The sequence below is a fragment of the Henckelia pumila genome, chromosome 2 (assembly GCF_033568475.1).
Source record: "Henckelia pumila isolate YLH828 chromosome 2, ASM3356847v2, whole genome shotgun sequence".
NCBI lineage: Eukaryota > Viridiplantae > Streptophyta > Magnoliopsida > Lamiales > Gesneriaceae > Henckelia > Henckelia pumila.
The window spans coordinates 133,510,890-133,532,688 of NC_133121.1; the positions used below are offsets into that span (position 1 = coordinate 133,510,890).

The following is a 21,799-nucleotide window of genomic DNA, read 5'->3' on the forward strand; positions in this document are numbered from 1 at the left end:
TCTATAATGGGTTTGGATGAGTTAATTAGTTCTCTTCGCACCTATGAGATGGAGTTGGAAGCCGAAGATGACTCGAAAGGTAAGTCTATTGCTTTTCAAGTATCTAATGATGTTTACAATGATTTTGCTGAAGTTCAACAGGAAGTAAATGATTCCGATCTTGAGGAAAATTCTATTGCCTTGATCTCGAAGAAATTTACTGATTATCTCAAGGTAATGAAAGAAAAGAAGGATGTGAAAAGTACACAACCCTCAAAGTTTCCTAGACTGCCTACGTCAGAGAAACCTAAAAAACCTGTTGCTACTCGAGGACCTCGTCAAAGGTATGAAGGTAAGAATCAATCCTCAAGCAAAATTTTGATAATGTTCAATGCAGGGAATATAAGGGATATGGCCACTATGCTTATGAATGCGCAAATCGCCTTCGGAAAGGTATGAATGTTTCTCTGAGTGATGATAATTCTGAAGAAGAACAAGAAAAGGTTGAACAGGCAGATCTCATATCTTTTACTGCTTTACTGGAGAGTAAGAAAAATTTTCAGATTAATCCTCTCGGTGTTGGCTCCGGTGTTGCAACACCTGGACGCAACACTGTTCAAAAATTTGTTTGTTTTGTTGCTTCTAACCTTGACAATTCCAGCAATCATGAAGAACAGGTAGCTGATCCTTATACTCTGGAAGGTATTCAAAAACTCTATGAAGAGTTATACAGTGATTGGAACAAGAGGAATCAGTTGAACACAACTCTTATAAAAGAGAATACTGAATTGAAAGCTGTTGTGGCTAGACTGGAAATTCTCATGAGTAAGAAAGATCTGAAATTAGGGTTGCTGAATTCTGAACTTGAAAGAGCAAAAACTACACTTGATAAATTTAATTCCAGTTTGAGCAAACTTGATTCCATTTTGACTATGGGTAAGAATGATAAGTTTGGACTTGGTTTTAAAGAAAGTGTTTTTGAAACTGGTGAATGTTCCAAAACACCAGTGTTTGTGAAGGAAGGTAATGATTCCTTGAACCATCCTTTAACTGCTTTGAAAGGTAAGAAACTCATTGTTGAAAAGGATGTTTCTGTTCCTAAGCCAAAACAATGGAAGCGTCCTTTTGTATGTCACTATTGTCTCAAATCTGGTCATATCAGGCCTTTTTGTCGTAAGCTTAAAAATGACTATGTTTTGTGGGAATCTAAGCAAGTGTTCCCCTCCGTGTTGTCCAACACCAAGAGCAACACTGGCAGAAAGAGGCCCACTGTGAAGAAAGTTTGGATACAAAAGTCTGATGTTAGATGTTTTGTTATTTATACTTCCTTGAAAGCTAACACTGCAGGTAATTGGTATTTTGATAGTGGAAGCTCTCGGCACATGATAGGTTTGAAAGATCACCTCACAGACTACATTGAACAAAATGGTGGTAGAGTGACCTACGGAGGTGGTGCAAAGGAAAGAATTGTTGGGAAAGGAACACTCAATGTGGAAGGGTTTCCAAAGCTTCATAACATCTTACACGTTGAAGGACTTAATGCAAATTTAATTTCAATTAGTCAACTGTGTGATGATGACTTGCATGTGAAGTTTGATAAGAATACTTGTGAAGTTTTTGATAATGCTAATCGTTGTGTTATCACAGGTACAAGATCAGTTGATAACTGTTACCAACTCGGTGAAGAATTGGCATGTAGACACTCAAAGGTTGATGAGTTTAGTCTATGGCACCAAAAACTTGGACATGTGAATTTCAAGACCTTAAAGAATCTGAGTAAGTATGAAGCTGTCAGAGGTCTTCCAAATCTAAAGACTGGTGTTCCATATGTTTGTGGTGCATGCCAAAAAGGTAAGCAAACCCGTGTTGCGCATCCCGTGTTACAACACTGTGGGACAACACGGTGTCTTGAACTTTTGCACATGGATTTGATGGATCCCATGGAAGTCGAAAGTTATGGAGGTAAAAAGTATTCTTTGGTATGTGTTGATGATTTTTCTCGTTTTACATGGGTAAGATTTCTTAGAGAAAAATCAGACACTTTTTGTGTTTTTAAGAAGTTGTTTACCAAGATTACTAACCTACATACTTTGACTGTAGCAAGGATCAGAACTGATCATGGAAAGGAATTTGAGAACTCATTGTTTTCTTCTTTGTGTGATAAGAAGGATATCTCACAAGAGTTCTCTGCCCCAAAAAATCCTCAACAGAATGGAATTGCCGAAAGGAAGAATAGAACGTTGCAGGAGATGTCTAGGGTGATGATGAGCTCAAAAAATATCTCCAAAAGATTTTGGGTAGAAGCATTGAACACAGCGTGCCATATTTCCAATCGTGTTTATTTGAGAAGTGGATCTTCGATGACTTCTTATGAAATCCTCATTGGAAAGAGACCAAATCTTAATTATTTTCATATATTTGACTGTGTGTGTTATGTTTTGAACGATAGAAATCACCTAGCAAAATTTGATTCCAAGAGTGATAAGTGTTTGTTCCTTGGTTATTCTACTAATAGTCGTGCATATAGGATGTATAACCTTAGAACCAGAACAATGATGGAATCTATTAATGTTTTTTTTTTATGATGGTGCAGATCTCAAGGGAAAAACTGCTAAAGATGATACTGAAAGCTCGCTGGAAATTTCCTCTGAAGAACACAGTGTTGTTCCTGATGTTGCAAAACCAAAACACAACACTGGTTCCTCCAAAAACTGTTCATGAGGAAAATTCGTAAGAAAATGAGAAAGTTGAGATGATTACTATAAAGGACATTCCAAGCAAGATACAGAAGAATCATTCTTCATCTCAGATTATTGGAGATGTTCATGGAACAAGACAAACCCGTGCTAAGGACAAAGTTGACTACCGCAAGATGGTTGTGTTAGTATGCATGAGTTCCGTATACTCACAGGTAATGCATTCCTGTTTTTTTTCCAATATTGAACCCAAGAATGTCAATGATGCTTTGAATGATGAATTTTGGGTAAATGTCATGCATGAAGAACTTGAGCACTTTGTCCAAAATGATGTTTGGTTTTTAGTTCCACCACCTGATCATGGTAATGTCATTGGTACAAAATGTATTTTCAAAAATAAAACCAATGAATCAGGAAACATCATAAGGAACAAAGCAAGGTTGGTTGCTCAAGGGTATACTCAGGTTGAGGGGGTTGATTTTGATGAGACCTTCGCTCTTGTTGCCCGCATTGAGTCTGTCCGACTATTGCTAGCAATTGCATGTCATATGGGTATAAAAATTTATCAAATAGATGTAAAGAGTGCGTTTTTGAATGGTATTTTGAATGAGGAAGTGTATGTGAAGCAACCCAAAGGCTTTGAGGATCCACACCACTTGGATCATGTTTACAAGTTGAAGAAGGCACTCTATGGTTTGAAGCAAGCTCCACGAGCATGGTATGGTAGGTTGACCGAGTATTTACTCGAAATTGGCTTCAAACGAGGTGAGGTTGACAAAACCCTTTTTATTCAAAAGTCCAAAGGTGAAATTCTTATTTGTCAAGTCTATGTGGATGACATTACCTTTGGTGCTTCGTCTCAAAAGCATGTTGATAGTTTTGTTGAATGCATGTCTTCTACTTTTGAAATGAGCATGGTAGGAGAGTTAACATTTTTCCTTGGATTGCAAGTTAAGCAAACAAATGATGGAATTTTTATTTGTCAAAGTAAGTATGCAAAGAATTTGGTAAAAAAGTTTTGCAAAGAGAATGTTAAGAACATGAAAACTCCTATGGGCTCAAGTGAAAAATTAGGAAAAGACAGTGTTGCGACTGGTGTTGACAATACCATGTATCGCAGCATGATAGGGAGTCTTTTGTATTTGACTGCTAGTCGTCCTGATATCATGTTCAGTGTGTGTTTATGTGCTAGGTACCAATCTGATCCAAAGGTTACCCATTTAAAAGCTGTTATGAGAATTTTGAAATATATTTCGGGTACATTGGATTTGGGATTGTGGTATACGAGGGAAACCAACACTAACCTTGTAGGTTTTAGTGATGCTGACTGGGCTGGTGATGTGAATGATAGAAAGAGCACTACGAGTGGGTGTTTTTACCTTGGAAATAATTTGGTTTCATGGTATAGTCGTAAGCAAAATTGTGTGTCACTTTCGACCGCTGAATCTGAATATGTGGCAGCCGAAAGTTGTTGTTCACAACTTCTTTGGATGAACCAAATGATTGAAGACTATGGTTTTAAGAGTGAACCCCCCATTATTTATTGTGATAATTCGAGTGCTATTGATATATCAAAAAATCCAGTTCAACACTCACGCACAAAACATATTGACATTCGTCATCACTTTATTCGAGATTTGGTAGAAAAAGGTATGATTTGAATGGAGTTTGTTGGAACCAATAACCAATTGGCAGACATCTTTACTAAAACATTAGATCATGAGAGATTCTCAACTCTTCGGAGGTCTCTCAGCATGTGTGCATTATAATCCTTTGTATGTGTTGTCTGCGGTGTTACCACACTACCGACAACACTGTTGTTTTTTTTGTCATGCATTTTTAGGATTTTAGGCATTATGCACTCATTTTGTTTTGTGTAGTGCTTGAATTTCTGTAACAATGATTCAATGGATGCCAAGTTTTTCTGCAAAAATCTTTTTGGCACACTGACCTTTTTTGGCTTAGAACTCTGATCAAACCACCGAGTAGTTGAGGAATGTACATGTATTTCATGTTCTTGTTCCATGTGAAAGGTGGTCTCGTACTTTCAGTGTTAAAATTTTTTATGAAGTTTGGTGACCAATGTCATAAAAACAAACTTTGACAAATCGGAAGAAAATGGAAAAAGCTACCTAGTTGAGTACAATGAAGACCGTTCGATTAGTGTGAAAGCTACCACTTCTGAAATTTTGTTTGTTAAGGGTAATAAAGTGTGCAAAATTCAAATTCTTTTGAAAAACTTTGGTGTTGTTGATGATGTTGGCAACACGAGAGGCAACACTACACTTGTCAACATATTGTTTTGCTTGTGATTGCATTTTTATTTTATGTGACACTCTGTTTAGGCATAAAATAGGTCATGCATATGCATTTTTACTCATAAGGTCCTGTTTTTGGGTAAGGTTCTACATAGATGAATTTTGATGATTTACCCTATTTACTAAAAATTGAATTTTTGTGATTGATTTTTGTTTCAGTGGAGTTAAGCCGATGTGGAGTTAATTCTGAAATATTTGGGCTGAAATAGTTATCTCAGATTATTGCATTATTTATGGGATTTTATCTCTTTAATCTAGTTTTTAATTTTTGGCCGTCAGGAAAGTTATCGTTGTAATTGGAGGGAGATCAGGGATCAGGGTAATTATGGGTTTGTTAGGATTTTGTTACCGTTTGAGATAAGGGTTCTATATATATGATTTTGTCACAATTCTTGATTCCCAATTGTTTTTCTCTGCAAACCCTACCCTTCTCTCACTCTCAAATTTTCGTTCAATGGCAGGATTTGATCCACATGATATTCGAAGTGAGATGGGCCACAAAGAGCCTGATGTTGCTGCCGGTGTTATAACACCAGAAAACCCATCTTCCACTCCTTCTCTGCCGATAGTTCCAGTACCCATGGAACCTGTTCCTCTCGCTGTTCTCATGCCTGGAGAACCAGGGAACGCAATTGATGTGGAGAATCTTCCTGATTTCTCCGTTTTGAATAGGGTGAATCCTGCTGCACCAATGGCTTGCCGATCAAAAAGGCAAGCAGGCTACAACCCTAATTTTACTCAATCCAAGAGATTCTACAAGGGTCCTCGTATCTCCATGGCCAAAGAGGATCGCAGCTCTGGTGATGATTCGGAGGATGCCGATTATGAATTTGTGGCGAGGAAGAAAACTTCTGGCTCTGCTGCTGCCTCTGCCTCCGCTCCGATTGTTGAATCTGCTTCTGACAGCAGCGATTTGAGTCCATCTTATGGTGTTCCTCCTAAGGACACTTCTGCAGCTACTGCTCCTCAAGCAAATGCTGATTCGGATGAAGATGCCACTCTGGCACAAATTTTGGAAAGCCTCAAGCAAGGAAATGCTTCCTCTTTTGTTCCTCCCTCTGCTCATATCTCCGATGATGAGCCTGATGCTGAGATGATGGAGGAGTTTGCACAAGGCAAAGCACATCAAGATTCTGCCTCTTCCTCCTCTTCCTCCTCTACCAATTCTGCTGCTGACTCTTTTGATAAGAGTGCTGATATTGGAGAAGAAGAAGACTCTGAGGATGTTTCCAGCATGGATGCTGATGAAGACCCTCTGTACCAAGAGGATGTTTCTGCTGCTGCTGCCAGTGTTGCTGTTGGTGTCGTCAACACCACGGACAACACTGTTGATGAGGATTATGACATGGATGCTGCCCATTCCCTCATTTTTTACTCTGGTGATGCTGCTGCTACTTGGCCTCTTCTCGCTCACAGAGGTCTTCTGGATGAAAAAAATATAGATGTACGCTCCTACGATAGGTACAATCTAATTGACTTTTTGAAGCTTCGACAGCTATATTCTACTGTTGTTGCCGTGATACCCTACTGTAAGAGGGTGATTCTGGAATTCTATGCAAACTTGACCGCGAGCATTGAAGATCCAGAGTCTGCAAAGTATGGATTGGTGTATCTACGGGGTCGGCTGTTCGAGTTCTCTCCGGCCGTGATCAATGCTCACTATTCCACCCCAGATGTTGATGAAGGAAATCTTCAAGAGATCAATGAAGTGATCAATGTGCTCACTGGTGGTATGGTCAAACAATTCTCTGACCATTTTTCTGCAGCAAAGCTCACCTCGTTCTATTCGGTACTACATAAGATAGCAGTGAGGAATTGGACTCCTTCTTCCAACTCCACAGTTATCACAAGACCACAAGCGGTCATTTTGTATGCCATTGAGACTGGCTGTCCTTTCAATTTTGGAAAGATGGTATTCAAGACAGTGCTCCAGTTTGCTGATGGAGGACTCAGGTCTACTAAGCTGCCCTTTCCATCTTTGATCTACGGCATTTTGGAATTTCAAGCTTTCATCCGCAATATTACAGAAAATCTCACTGATCAACCTGAGATTCTGAAGCTAGCAGCTGTTCTTCTCAAGGGAAATCGAGTTCTGGATTTGCCCTGGACTCCTACTCCTACTCCTGCTGCTGAAGCTACTGGTGTTGCACCCGGTGTTGCCAACACAGGTGACAACACTGAAGAAACAGTGTCTACTCCTACTATCCTGGAATTCACAATTGCCACCATTCAGCTGCTGATGACTCGTGCCGAGGAAAAGATTGCTCAAGCTCAGGAAGACATTGCCTTCTATAGCATGGTCTTGGCTGATTGTCGGCGACAACTTGGCATTTCTGGCCAAACAGGGGGAGATAGTGCACAAGATGAAGATGAAGCTGGTCCATCTGGGACTAAGGATGATGAGAATAAAGCCTCTGATCAAGATAACTCTGATAGTGATCAAATTTAGATTTTGCTTCTTCTCTCATCTTTTCTTTATTTGCTTCATTCTGATTTTAATATAACTGTTTTTGTTCGTTCTAGTTACGTGCCTTAATTGCTCATATATGTTAACTAGACTAACATCTTCTACCCCACTTATGCTCTGTTATATGAATTAAAGAATCTCATGGGTTATTGTCCATGTTATCCACCGTGTTACGACACGAAGGACAACACTTCAGGGGGAGACTTTAAAATTCAGGGGGAGAAGATTTTTAAACTCAGGAGAAGTTTATGATTATCTCACACTTGTGCAATGTGTTGTCCAGAAAGCAAAAAAGGAGGAGATTGAAAGGAATTTTATTCCTTGAATATTTTGGCCCTAATTAATTGGAAATTATAAGATTTTGCTTTCTAGACAAGATAGAATATTTGGTAAATATTGAGTGTATATTTTCGAATATGTTAATGATATATTTGCCAAAGTTTAAATTAGATCTTGATAAGGTGATTATTTGACATAATATAATTCGATATTATCAAGATTTGATTTACAAGATTTGATAGAGTTTATTTCCTACTAAAACTAGTTTCCTTATTTATGTAGGACTCTATCTAAGGCAATCTTCAAGATTTGGATGCTTATCTATAAAAGGAGATTTCCACGCACAAGAAAAATGAGAGCTTCAGACGAAAAATACTCTGCGCATACTCTGAAGAATTCGAGGAAGATCTTGAAGAATTCTGAAGCAAAGTTTGCAATCATCGTTGTTGCATGTCCCCATGTCGCCGTTCGTGTTGAAGACATCAGAGACAACACTGTGGGAACTGTGTTGTTGAAGATATTTTCTGTCTCTTCAATTTAGGCTACAGAAGTTGCATCCAATTTCTTTTATACTTTTATTGTATTTTAGGATGCAAGTTTGATTTCTCAACTCGTTGAGAAATTTAGGATTTAATGATTTTTCGTAAAATCACTAGGATTACTTTGTAAGACTATTCTTACGTTTACTAGTGATATTTAGCCCTAAGGCACCCGCACGAGTTTTATACTCGTGCAAAATTATTTACTTGTGTTTTTATTTACGCTTTAAATTTCCGTTGCACTGTGTTGTCTATGGTGTTACAACACAAACGACAACAGTGCCTTATTTTACATAACAACCACGTACACCGTTTTTTTTATAGATACTAATATTTTTAGCTTCATAAGTAGTTCAAGTTTGGTTTAGTGCAAATCAACTGTTGAATTTTATTTTTATTTTTTGTTATTTCGTCGGAGTTCTAGCATGGATAATAATATTATCAGGTGATATGCAGCATATGCTTTATTGATCATTTCATCTATTATTTCAATTTTTTTTTTTAACTTCTAGACAAATTCAATGAAATTTTGTATTCACTTAATATTAAGTTTGAGCAATTAATTTTAATAGTAATCGTGATGGATTTCAAATATACTCGATGAAAATATCAGTATATGCATTAAATCTAATATGATATTTTTCCAAATCAAATGTTTGACCATGCAATAAGTAGATAGTTCAATTTCATCGATGTTATATATAATTAATAAAATAAATAATCAAATCATATGATTTAGGGCAATGAGTATGCACGAATGAGCCAACGACAACTTTGTTATTGATAATCATAATTGAAGGAGTACTGCCTCACATTCAGCTGATCATCAGCACATTTAATAAACCTTTCGGTCTGTATGTGGCAAATTTGATTTTGCATCGTGATCGAACTGATGTTGTACGATATATTAATTTAATCAAGCCTTGCAATAGGGTTTATAATTTTATTACTTTTTTTTTTTAAAAAAAAAAAAGATAACGTGATGATTGTAAATTCAAGAAAGCATATATACGTAAAAATATTTATAAATAAATCTATCACTATTCTCAACCGAATATGACTCGAACCACGTGCATGGTGCATTTAAGTAAAAATATATATATTTATACCTAAGTTTAAATGATGGGGTAAAGAATTTATTTATGTTGCCCATAAAATTATCAATAAATAATTTAAGTAGTAATCAAGAATATGTGAGGTTATTGACTTATTGTCATCTATTTGGGAATAATTTAAAGGAAAAATTATTTTTTTAGTAATGTATGTTTGTTATTTTGCGATTTTGGTTCTTTATATTTTCAGATTTTAGTTTTAGTCCGCTATTTTTATTTTTTAAAAAAATTTAATTTTTTTCTGATGTGGCGCTGATGTGGCACCAATAAAATGCTGATGTGAAACTGTATATAGTGTCACGTAATCGTTTTCGAATAAAAAGAATTGAAATTGTCAAAAATAAAAACATGCAGGACTAAAACTGAAATATAAAAACATAGAGGATCGAAATTGCAAAGTGACAAACATAAAGAATCAAAATTGTAGTTTTATCTAATTTAAATTAATGTTATCTAATGACGCATAGCGGAATTAGTGATTCTTGGCCGGCCTGACGGGCCGAAAGTTTAATAATTTGATTGACTTGCATATTTTTTCAGTTTTCATGATAATTTAGATTTGATTAAATATTGTTAATCTTCGACAACTATTTAATTTGTTTAAATTTAAGGAATTTGAAGTCAGAAACCAGATTCCTCATAAATTTGTATCCAACAATAAAAATAAAAATAAAAATTATAATAATTTGTGTGCAAGTTATATATATATATATATATATATATATATATATATATATATATAAAACTCGAGACAATGACCTCCAACCTTCCCTCTTCTGAAGACAAAGTCATACTATATATAACTATTAATAGATATGATTTTTTAAAGATATTTTTTTAACTAAAACTTTAATAAATCTTATAAAGTAGCGGTTTTGGGTTTTCGTATCATAAAAAAAATAATAATAACTAAAATACTATTTTGGGATTTTAAATTAAAAAACTTATATTCGTAAATTTTAAGTTTTTAAAAATATTACATTTGTGTTTGGATCGGTAAATTTGATTTGTAGAAAACGATTTGAAAATAGAGGGGATGTGAGGTATGTATTTCAAAATTCAAATGACATCCATGAAATCCATGTTAACGACTATTAAAATTATATAACTTGATATAAGGATTTGAAATTCACTTGAATTGTGTTTGAATAAAAATATTTTAATGTACTTTATTTCGAACCCACATTTCAAATCTGTTGTATTTGTTTGGAGAAAAATTAGAATAAAGGATTTTAAATTCCATACGTTGCTCAAGTAGACCATGTTTTAACTTTAATTTCAAATTCCTCTTTTAAATTAGGCATTCGAAATTCATGTATTTCATATTCATTTATTTGAAATTCTTACACAAATTCAAATCTTTCACTCCACACACAATGCTTGAATTGATAGATTTGATTTTAAGAGAATTTGAAAGATGGGTTTACGTTTACGTACACTTACGTATGTCTTCAGGTACCGTTTGGTTTGTCATATTATTAATCTATATATATAACTTATCTCATCTCATCTCACGTTTTTTTTACCATATTATTTATTCATACATTAATTATTTATCTTACATCAATCAAATCATTAATTATTTATCCTACATTAATCAAATCATTGATTGTAAATTACTACATTGTCCTTCATAAATAATCATATTTATTAATTGTTAAAAGATCAAAATGATAATTTATTATTTTTATATAAAATTTAATCAAACAAATTAAACATATTATAATCTATCAATTAAATCAAATATTATATTAACTATCATTTCTTATTTTTTTTATTACAATAAACTTTATTATTATTTATCGCCGGTATTTCTTGCTCTTCAAATTTATTTTAGTTATATTATTAGCTAGCTGTCAAAAAGGCCTACTTTAGCCTAAATAAGGAATGTCTCATTTAGAAGCTTGGTCTGATGCTGTTTATCCTAGGTTTTTCTAGTATTCATGTTTTGTTTTTACTGTTATGCTTTTCTCTTTGCTTTCGTAGTGACTTTTGGATAAGCTTACAATATTCACACTGCTAAATAGGCAATAAGTTTCACCATTTCAATGTTATTGGCTTCTTTAGTAACTTGCGTGCACGTACATTTTAACTATTGAAATCCACCAATTTTACATTTATCATGTTTGGGATATTATGCAAAGTTGAAAAAAGAAGAAACATAATAGAAAACTAAGAGATGGGGTGTGAAGCTACCCACCCGCCATGGAATTGTCTTTGCAGTCTATGATTGATGAAACTATGTTTTAATCGATGGCGAGTCACACTAATAGTATGATGTTAAAGTCTTTACAGTATTATCAGGCCACCACCCGCTAGCCCGATGCTTTGGAAAATTTGGTCTGTAACATATTATCATTGACTCATCGTAAGTGGTCACGAATTGGAATTCTGCATACACGATCCCATTATAGTTCATACGGTGATATTAGTGGTCATTTATTGGTCTTTGTGGCTCAATCCGATCGCATGCACGTGTACATTTTGGATATTAATCCCGGATATATATTTCTTGTTCTCCTTACAGGTGATAAGCATGTTTAAGTTCAAGTACGGTTTACTTACTTAGATCTTGAACTTGAGAATGTGAGAAGTTGTTGATAACAAACAAGGCTTATTTTCAACAATTTAAATTGATGTTTACCTTAGTTTTTTTTTTTTAAAAAAAAAAACAAAACAAAACAGACAAACAAACAAATTGATGTTCAACTTTTGTTTTGGAAATGTGGTATACAGTGAGGGAAGTCGTCTACTTATTTTCTAAAAATTTGATTTCTGTCCCATATTTCACTACGTAGCTCATCTTTAACTAAATCTTGTGAATATCCCTTAAATATTTTTTTACACTACCATTGTAAATGGTTGTATTTACTGTAAAAATATATATATACATATATTTATAGTCGAAGTACTATGTATTGATAGTCGATTCCTTTTGATTTTAGAAATCATTACACCATTTTAGCACATTTTTAACCAATATGGCGGAGCTGCATGGCTTATATATATAGAAAGCAAACGGAGTTGATGGATGAAATCAAGAGCCGAGGAATCTTTACACGGTTGCAGTTAAGACCCCTCTTTTTTCCAAACAAGTTGAGGGAGAATCAACCATGGAACTCGATATGATTGGAGCAGAAACTTTAGTTCTGATTTCTACATTGAGGAATGAACAGTATAAGAAGAATTCAAGCTCAGAGCCAGCGGGAAACTCGAACAAAACTCTATATTGGTTTGCTGACATAATTGCTTCTGTTGATCAAGAAACAGAGGTTTTCGCAACGGACCAATCTCTCCAACAAGCTTGATTCACTGTGTGCTAAAATGTGCTAGCTCAACACTGTTAGTTTGTCAGGATTCTGGGGTAGTTTGTGAAATGAATATTTTTGTAAATAAAAAATGATGATCGCTAAAGAACTTGTCAAGAACTCCTTATTTATTTCTAAGCTTTGTAGCATTGCCTTGATTTCTAACCAAAATGTGTTGTACATTCTTATTAAGCCAGATCCTATACAAATATAAGTGGACGCTAACAAAAAAATATAGAAATTACTGGTAAATTATTTAGTACAATTTGTTATATGATGTATATAACAAATATAAGCAAGAAAAATTACTTCTTGATTGTTGATATCGTAAACTTTGTTTACAACCACCAAAAACATTAATGAATACATATCATTGATGTTGGGTGCATAGAAATGCTACACATGATGATGAGAGATGTATATTGTGCTAATTACCATTGGATTATTATGTATGCTGTATGCATAAGATGTTCTTGCATATGAACCACATATGATTTTTTAATAATCCAATTATAATTAACACGTGATATATATATTGCATATATATCTCAACCATTTAGCATAAAAATAAAATAATAATTTGTAATACTTGATTAAATCATGGGATTTGGGGCCAATTAATTTGCTGAGTGAAGTGAGAACTTTGATATGCTTGTTGCAGCATCTCTTCATCTTCATGATATACATCACGAAATGTCTCTAAGTTGATCTCCGCATTTCGCAAAGATGAAAGGCAAAGCTCTTTTCTCCACTCCTCTAAACGTGGGAAACTGGTGTAATCTCCATACTTATCACAGTACTGCATAAAACATATACACGAACAAAATTAATAAGCAAACTATAATATAATAGCTATTGTCTCTAACATTTTTAACATACAAAATAATATTTTTTTCATATGTTTAGTCGAATAAAAACTCGTCTTACAACATTGTTATTATTTTAAATAAAAAAAAAATCGATCAATTGAATATCGTTTACCTCGAAACTTGCGATATCATGAGTATGGTGCTTAGGAATCCCCGCAACATCCCTTGATTGATAAAACTCTTGAATTGATAGCATCATATCTTCCCATGATGGCAACCTTCTTTTCCCACACAACAGTTGAGCAATCCATTTTGCTTGGGCTTCAAAGAAAGGAAACCCTATAAGCTACATCCATCACAAAGTACCCAAAATCAGCAAAACAAATTAATAAATAACTCGTGACACCAAAGACAAGAACAATTTCGGCTTCAAGATTCAATTATAATATATAAATATATATCTATAAAAGATATGAAAAGAATAATATTACCTTTCTAGGGACACCAACAAACGAGAGAGAAGGAGCTAGTGAAGGAGGGAATGTGTGCTCAAATAGTGGGCCAACTCTGTCATCATCTATCGCTACGATCCCTTTGGTGTCAAGAAATGGGAATGAATATGAATACCTACACATGTCAAACGTACACTTGTTTTTCTTATTTCTTCTCATAATTAACTCATGGCATGCATGTCTCATATATACGAAAATCAAATTATTAAACTAATAATCAAAGATATATATCTTCCAAAATGGTATTGTATTTCATTCATTACAAGTTACAACTCTCGAAATTATAGATTTGGATTTTTTTTATTAAAAAAAATTGACATTATTCACGTACCCTGTGCAGTATATAATAGTGTCGGCAATGACCCACGATCCATCATTGAACAAGACCTTCCCATCTTCATGCAATGATTCTATCTGCATTAATTATTATTATTTTAAATTTTAATTATCAAATGTTGTACGTGATGGTTTATATTCGAATTTATTTGCATAAAATTATGATCTCACGATAAATATAAAAATCAAAGTAGAATATTTTATTCAATCTTCTGACTTCTTTAGCAACTTAAGCGTGTTGCCTTCCAAGGTATTCACGCTTTTTCTATTTTAATTTTGATAGTGATTTTTGACGTATTATTCTGATGGCCAATATCTACATCAACTGTTCTTTTATATAAAGAACTAATAGAGAGATTATGCGTGGGATCCTTAGGGATTTTGAATTTTAAAATTGGATACTAATATGTCAATATCCGTGATTACCAGAATCACTTTTCTAATTTCCATATTTAGATACCCATTAGATCACAATTATATCCATCAACATAATGCATATTTAATTTGAAATTCAAAACAAATAATAATTAATTCCTTTTCCATACAAAGTTGCAATCTCATCCTTCCAAGAATACTATATTCCATATTGGTTAATTGTCAAAATAATTAACCATCGATAATCATGATTTCCATATATATCTCAATTGGACTCCAAAATTTGAAATATTAATTTACATACATTTGGACATACGAAATAATATAAAATAGTACCGGTCGGTTTTCTTTGAGTCCAATCTTAATGGAAATTGAAATTGAATATACTTTCTCTTTAATTGAGAATCTTGGATTCCTTTTCGAGCATTTATATAATTTAATTTTTCATGTGCACGACCCAAATAAATCTGTATGTAGCTTTTATTCAGCATCAACAATTGATATATTAAAATCGTGCATATTCAAATTAAAATATACATAAATCTCTCGGGTACCTAAGGATAAAAAAAAAATTTGTGAAAGAATATATTTTGACAACAACATTTATATATATTCTTAAATTGATCTCAGTGCATGTACTACTTACAATACACCTACTTGTTTGCTTAAGGTCACTGCCTCAATGATGGAGTAAATCATTCTATCTTATAGTAGCACAACAAGTATAGATTATTTTGTAACCTAGAACGACTTGGATGATTATAATTAAATTATTATTCTCCACTAATGATTCTTTAATCATAAGAATAATTTAATAAAATGCATGTCCAATTGGTGTAAGTACCAATTATAAAAATATACCCAATAGGTTCAATATGCATATAAAATATTAAGTCAATTGTTTTGAGGGCATATAGATTCAACAGTACGTATTTTATACAAGTGATCAAATATATAATTGGGTTATATATTAATTTGAATTTGTGACATATGTAGGTACGTACCTGGGGATGAAGGTGTAGATTATCATATTTGGAGATGACTTTTGATAAACCTTGAGAAATTGTGAGGGATTTTGCACTGAGGTGGATCTTCTTTGCCACGTCAACAAGCTCCATCGATATATCTTGCCCGCTCAATGAACTTCCAACGACCACAACAACCTAATTCCATTAATTATAATTATTATTAATTAAATGTGACCATAAATACATAATATATATAATAGTAATGTAGATTCAATCATTAGATATAAAGTAATTAGTTGGAAGAACACATGCATGATGATCAGTGGCTAACCCTTTAAGGAAATGAAATCAAATGTTACGTATCTTTGCACACACTCAAAACCCTCTTAAATCAATTCAAAAGTTTGAATAGTTCGATCGATACACTATACCTAACATCAATGTCAACTCATGATACTAAGTTTTTGTATCATTTATTTATTATTCATCATGAATTTCAAATTAATCTTCATAATTCACCTTGAAATATATATAAATCAATTTTTTTCGTAAATACAAATAGTTATGTTTTTGTTTACTACCTTAAAAAATCTTTAGTGCGTATTGTTAATTAATTACCTCGTTCTTGAAAGGTTCCGGGACCCTGTAAATGTGACTATGCAGTTGCTTTCTTCTCCACACTTCCATTCCTGAACAAATGAATTGAATCATCATATTCTTGTTTTAAAATTTAATGTGAAATAAATTTTATTGTGTTCTCATACTAAATTAAAAACAGTCGATTAGTACTCTAGCATATGTAAGTATATATATATTACCTTTAATTTTAGGCAACCTAGGCTGAGAATAATGTCCGGTGGCGACAACCACCGCGTCGAAGACTAATTCCTCCACCTCCTTCTCCGCCTCCTTGCTTCTAACCACCCACTTCAAGTCTTCCCCGGCTAAAACTCTAGGATACTCCAACATCTCCACGTTCAATACAATAGTATTAAACCTTATCATCTCCCTCAACTCAAAGTAGTCACAAAAATCTTGCAAATACAAAAGAATCTCCCCGTGACCCGGAAATCTCCTCACATCCCTATCTTTCTTGATCACAAACGGGAAGTCAGTGAATCCCATGATCTCCCTAGGCGACGCCACGCGCAACGAGGCGTAAACGCTGCTATGAACTTTCAAGAAATCGTATTTGCCCAAGGGATCTTCATCCCCCACCTCAGGGTTATACAACCATTGACCTCCAACGTCGTGGTTTTGTTCGAGGACCACCACATTGTGGCCTTCTTTCCTCATCTCCCGGGCCGCGACGAGGCCGGATGGGCCAGCGCCGATCACGCATACTTTCTTGGAGATGGCCCTTGAACAAACCATGGCTAATGATTTGGCTTGATGAGTTCAAAAGATGGGTGAGATTGTAGTGCATGGTGGTGGGGTTTTTATAGTCGAATATTGGGTTTGAGGTTGCCGGGGACAGATGAAAAGAAGTTGTATAATTGTGTCGAATGAGAATGCATGTTAGCTTGGAAGCTATAGGAGGCAAACGTGACACTGTTTTAATTATTTTTTTTTTATTGTATATATGGCCGTATGTATATTTATGGAAGTAATTGTGTTTTTATAGAAGCTCTCAAAAAAAAATTTGTGTTTTTAAAGAAATCATCATGCGTTCCGAAATTAGTTGCATAGATACTAGATAGAGAGAATTTTTAGTTTCATAAAGTATTTTTTGTTTAGTGCAAATCAACTGTCGAATTTTATTTTTATTTTTTGTTATTTTGTCGGAGTGCTAGCATGGATAATAATATGTTAACAATTTTTAGATATCAAATCCGTCATTTTTGTATCACGTCAATGCTTCGACGCAAAATGACTAATTTGTTTAAAATATATATCTTATTGGATTAAGAAAAAGCTTTAACTAATTAATTTGTAGAAAAGGTTAAATTGACTAAGTTTTTGTTTGGTAACTAGATATATTTGATCATTTCATCTATTATTTCAATTTTTTTTTTTTACTTATAGACAAATTCAAGTAAATTTTATATCCACTTAATATTAAGTTTGAGCAATTAATTTTAATAGTAATCGTGATGGATTTCAAATATACTCGATTAAAATATCAATATACATTAAATCTAATATGATATTTTCCCACATCAAATGTTTGAGTACCATGCAATAAGTTCATAGTTCGATTTCATCAATGTAATAATTAAATAAATAATCAAACCATATGATTTAGGGCAATAAGTATTCGCGGAAGAGCCAACGACAACTTTGTTATTGATAATCATAATTGAAGGAGTACTGCCTCACATTCAGCTCAGCACATTTAATAAACCTTTCGTCTGTCTGTGGCAAATTTGATTTTGCATCATGATCGAACTGATGTTGTACGATTTTTTTATTTTTTATTTTTTTTTTGAAGAGGATGTTGTACGATTTAATCAAACCTTGCAATAGGGTTTATAATTTTAATACTTTTTTTAAAAAAAAATTAAGATAACGTGATGATTGTAAATTCAAGAAAGCATATATACGTAAAAATATTTATAAATAAATCTATCACTATTCTCAACTGAACATGACTCGAACCACGTGCATGGTGCATTTAAGTAAAAATATATATATTTATACATAAGTTTAAATGATGGGGTAAAGAATTTATTTATGTTGCCCAGAAAATGATCAATAAATAATTTAAGTAGTAATTAAGTATATTATGTGAGGTTATTGTCATCGATTTGGGAATAATTTAAATTAATGTTATCTAATGACGCATAGCGGACAATTAGTGATTCTTGGCCGGCCTGGCCGGCCGAAAGTTTAATAATTTGATTGACTTGCATATTTTTTCAGTTTTCATGATAATTTAGATTTGATTAAATATTGTTAATCTTCGACAACTATTTCATTTGTTTAAATTTAAGGAATTTGAAGTCAGAAACTAGATTCCTCATAAATTTGTATCCAGAATTAAAATAAAAAGAAAAATTATAATAGTTTGTGTGCAAGTAAACTCGAGACAACGACCTCCAACCTTCCCTCTTCTGAAGACTAAATCATACTATATATAACTATTAATAGATATGATTTTTTTTAGATATTTTTTGAACTAAAACTTTAATAAATCTTATAGTTGAAGAATAATAACTAAAAATGATCGAAAAATAGCGGTTGCAGGTTCTCGCATCATAAAATAATAATAATAATAATAATAATAATAATAATAATAATAATAATAAAAACAACAACTAAAAAATACTATTTTGGCATTTTAAATTAAAAAACTTCTATTCGTAAATTTTAAGTTGGGAAAACTATAATTTTGGTCATGTATGTTTGTCATTTTGCGATTTCGATCTTCTATATTTTCATATTTCAGTTTTAGTCCTGCATGTTTCGATTTTTGGCAATTTCAGTCTTTTTTCTTAAAAAATGTTTACGTGACAATATACACGTCAGCTTCACATCAGCACTAAAATAGTGTCACGTCAGCGTCACATCGAAAAAAGGACTAAAATTATCAAAAAAAATAAAGATAGCGGACTAAAACTGAAACATGAAAACATAGAGGACCAAAATTGCAAAGTGACAAACTTACAGGACCAAAAAAATAATGTTCTCTTTTAAGTTTTTAAAAATATTACATTTGTGTTTGGATCGGTAGATTTGATTTGTAGAAAACGATTTGAAAATAGAGGGGATTGTGAGGCATGTATTTCAAAATTCAAATGACACCCATATTAAATACATGTTAACAACTATTAAAATTATATAACTTGATATATATAAGGATTTGAAATTCACTTGAATTGTGTTTGGATAAAAATATTTTAATGTATTTTATTTCGAACCCACATTTCAAATCTGTTGTATTTGTTTGGAGAAAAAATTAGAATAAAGGATTTTAAATTCCATACGTTGCTCAAGTAGATCATGTTTTAACTTTCATTTCAAATTCTTCTTTTAAATTAGTCATTCGAAATTCATGTATTCAGATTCATTTATTTGAAATTCTTACACAAATTCAAATCTTTCACTCCACACATGCACGGTGCTTGAATTGATAGATTTGATTTTAAGATAATTTGAAAGATGGGTTTTCGTTTACGTACACTTACGTATACCTTCAGGTACCGTTTGGTAGGTATGATGGAATAAATAATACATAGATAATTAATATAATTTAATAAAATAAATAAATAAAAATGATAGTGAATATAGTATTTGATTTGATTGATGGATTATAGTTTATTTGATTGATTAAATTTTATATAAAATGATAAATTACTATTTTGTCCTTTTAACAATAAATAAAATATGAATAATATTATTTATAAGGGGTTATAGTAATTTTAATTTAATGATTTGATTGATGTAAGATAAATAATTAATGATTTGATTGATATAAAATACATAATTAATAGATGGATAAATAATATGATGAGAAGAACATGATACTTGATAATATGAGTTATACACAGATTAATAATATAGGCTACCAACAATTAGTACTTGTACAAATTATCATATCCAATCTCGCGTTCTTCTCGTCATATTATTTATTCATCTATTAATTATTTATTTTACATCAATCAAATCATTAATCATTTATCTTACATCAATTAAATCATTAAATTTAAATTACTATATTACCCTTATAAATAATATTATTCATATTTTATTTATTCTCAAAATGACAAAATGGTAATTTATATTTTTAATATAAAATTCAATCAATCAAATCAAATAAACTATAATCTATCAATCAAATCAAATACTAAATTAACTATCATTTTCTATTTATTTTATATTACATTATATTACTTATTCAAATATTATTTATCTTATCATCGAACCAAACGATGTCATAGTGTATTTGAAAATCTATCACAATTATTATTGAAATAGCATAACTTGATATAAAATATCTACTTGAATTTTATCAATTAATCCAAGTTACTCAAGAAATTTGAAACCAATAGATTTAAAAGTCATCATCTGATCAAACTCATTCATCCGAGATTAAAGATTTAAAGTTGATGGATTTGAAATTCATCATCTCAAATCCATCAACCCGAACCAGGGGCGGTCCTAAGAAAAACGAGGTCCTGGATAAAGTTTAAACTATGGGCCCTTTCGAATTAACTTGAAAACTCATATATATATATATATATATATAAACTCAAATAACATAATTAAAATATACCAAAATACATAAATCAATAAAGTACACAAATGAAAGAAGGTTTACATAATTTTTTAAAATAATTTAATCAACAAAAAATATTATTTAAAATTGGTTCTTCTTATTTTTTTTCAAACAAAATCATCAATTGTGTCGTCATAAGATATATATTTCAATATGTTTTTTTTTTATGCAGAAGATCGCCAAATCATTCAATTTTTCTTGACTCGTTGTGGTTCTCAAATAAGATTTCAATAATTTTAACTTGAAAAAACTTTTCTCAACTGATGCTACAGTCACAAGAATAATCAATAAAATTTGATACGCAACCACGATCATAGGAAAAATATTTATTTTCAGACCTGTAATCCTAGAATTTTCAGAATCTATGTGAAATTACAACAAATATTAACATCTTACCTTAAACCAAAATATGTGAACAAAAACATTAAATCAAAATAAGATTAAACAATATATCAAAATTCGAAAATAAAATAAAATTGAACAAGAGTCTTGTAATTCATACCATGGATCGTTTTGTTGAATGCGTTTGTGTATTTTCGTAAATTTTGTACTTCTCTATTTTCTAAATTTTTAAACTATTGATAGTCAATTCACGTAATCGCACGCAGCCATAAACTAACAAAAGAGCAAAGTATTATCGAAACTCTCAAAATTAAAACTCATACCCTTCTTTTATGTGAATGAATTTTATGTGAGAAAATAATATATAATATTTATATATAAATATATATATATATAATAATTTTTTTAAAAAAAAAAATTGGGACCCCACCCGTGCCCTGGCTGCCCGGGGCCAGGGCCGCCCCTGACCCGAACACAAAAGAATTTATAATTTTTGATCAAGTCCTATATATAATTAAAATTGTTTAAAAATGTTGTATAT

At 32.3% G+C, this 21,799-nt stretch overlaps 1 protein-coding gene across 1 annotated transcript; it reads right to left on the bottom strand.

Moving 5' to 3' along the window:
- Nucleotides 1-12,990: 12,990 nt before the first annotated feature.
- Nucleotides 12,991-17,086, bottom strand: LOC140884122 (flavin-containing monooxygenase FMO GS-OX-like 9). Its single transcript, XM_073290797.1, has 7 exons — nt 16,517-17,086; nt 16,317-16,387; nt 15,735-15,893; nt 14,351-14,433; nt 13,999-14,134; nt 13,680-13,853; nt 12,991-13,497 (listed from the first exon to the last, which is right to left on the bottom strand). Exons 1-7 carry the CDS (start codon nt 17,070-17,072, stop codon nt 13,297-13,299), a joined length of 1,380 nt encoding a protein of 459 aa, XP_073146898.1. The 5' UTR covers nt 17,073-17,086; the 3' UTR covers nt 12,991-13,296.
- Between the last annotated feature and the right edge of the window lie 4,713 nt (nt 17,087-21,799).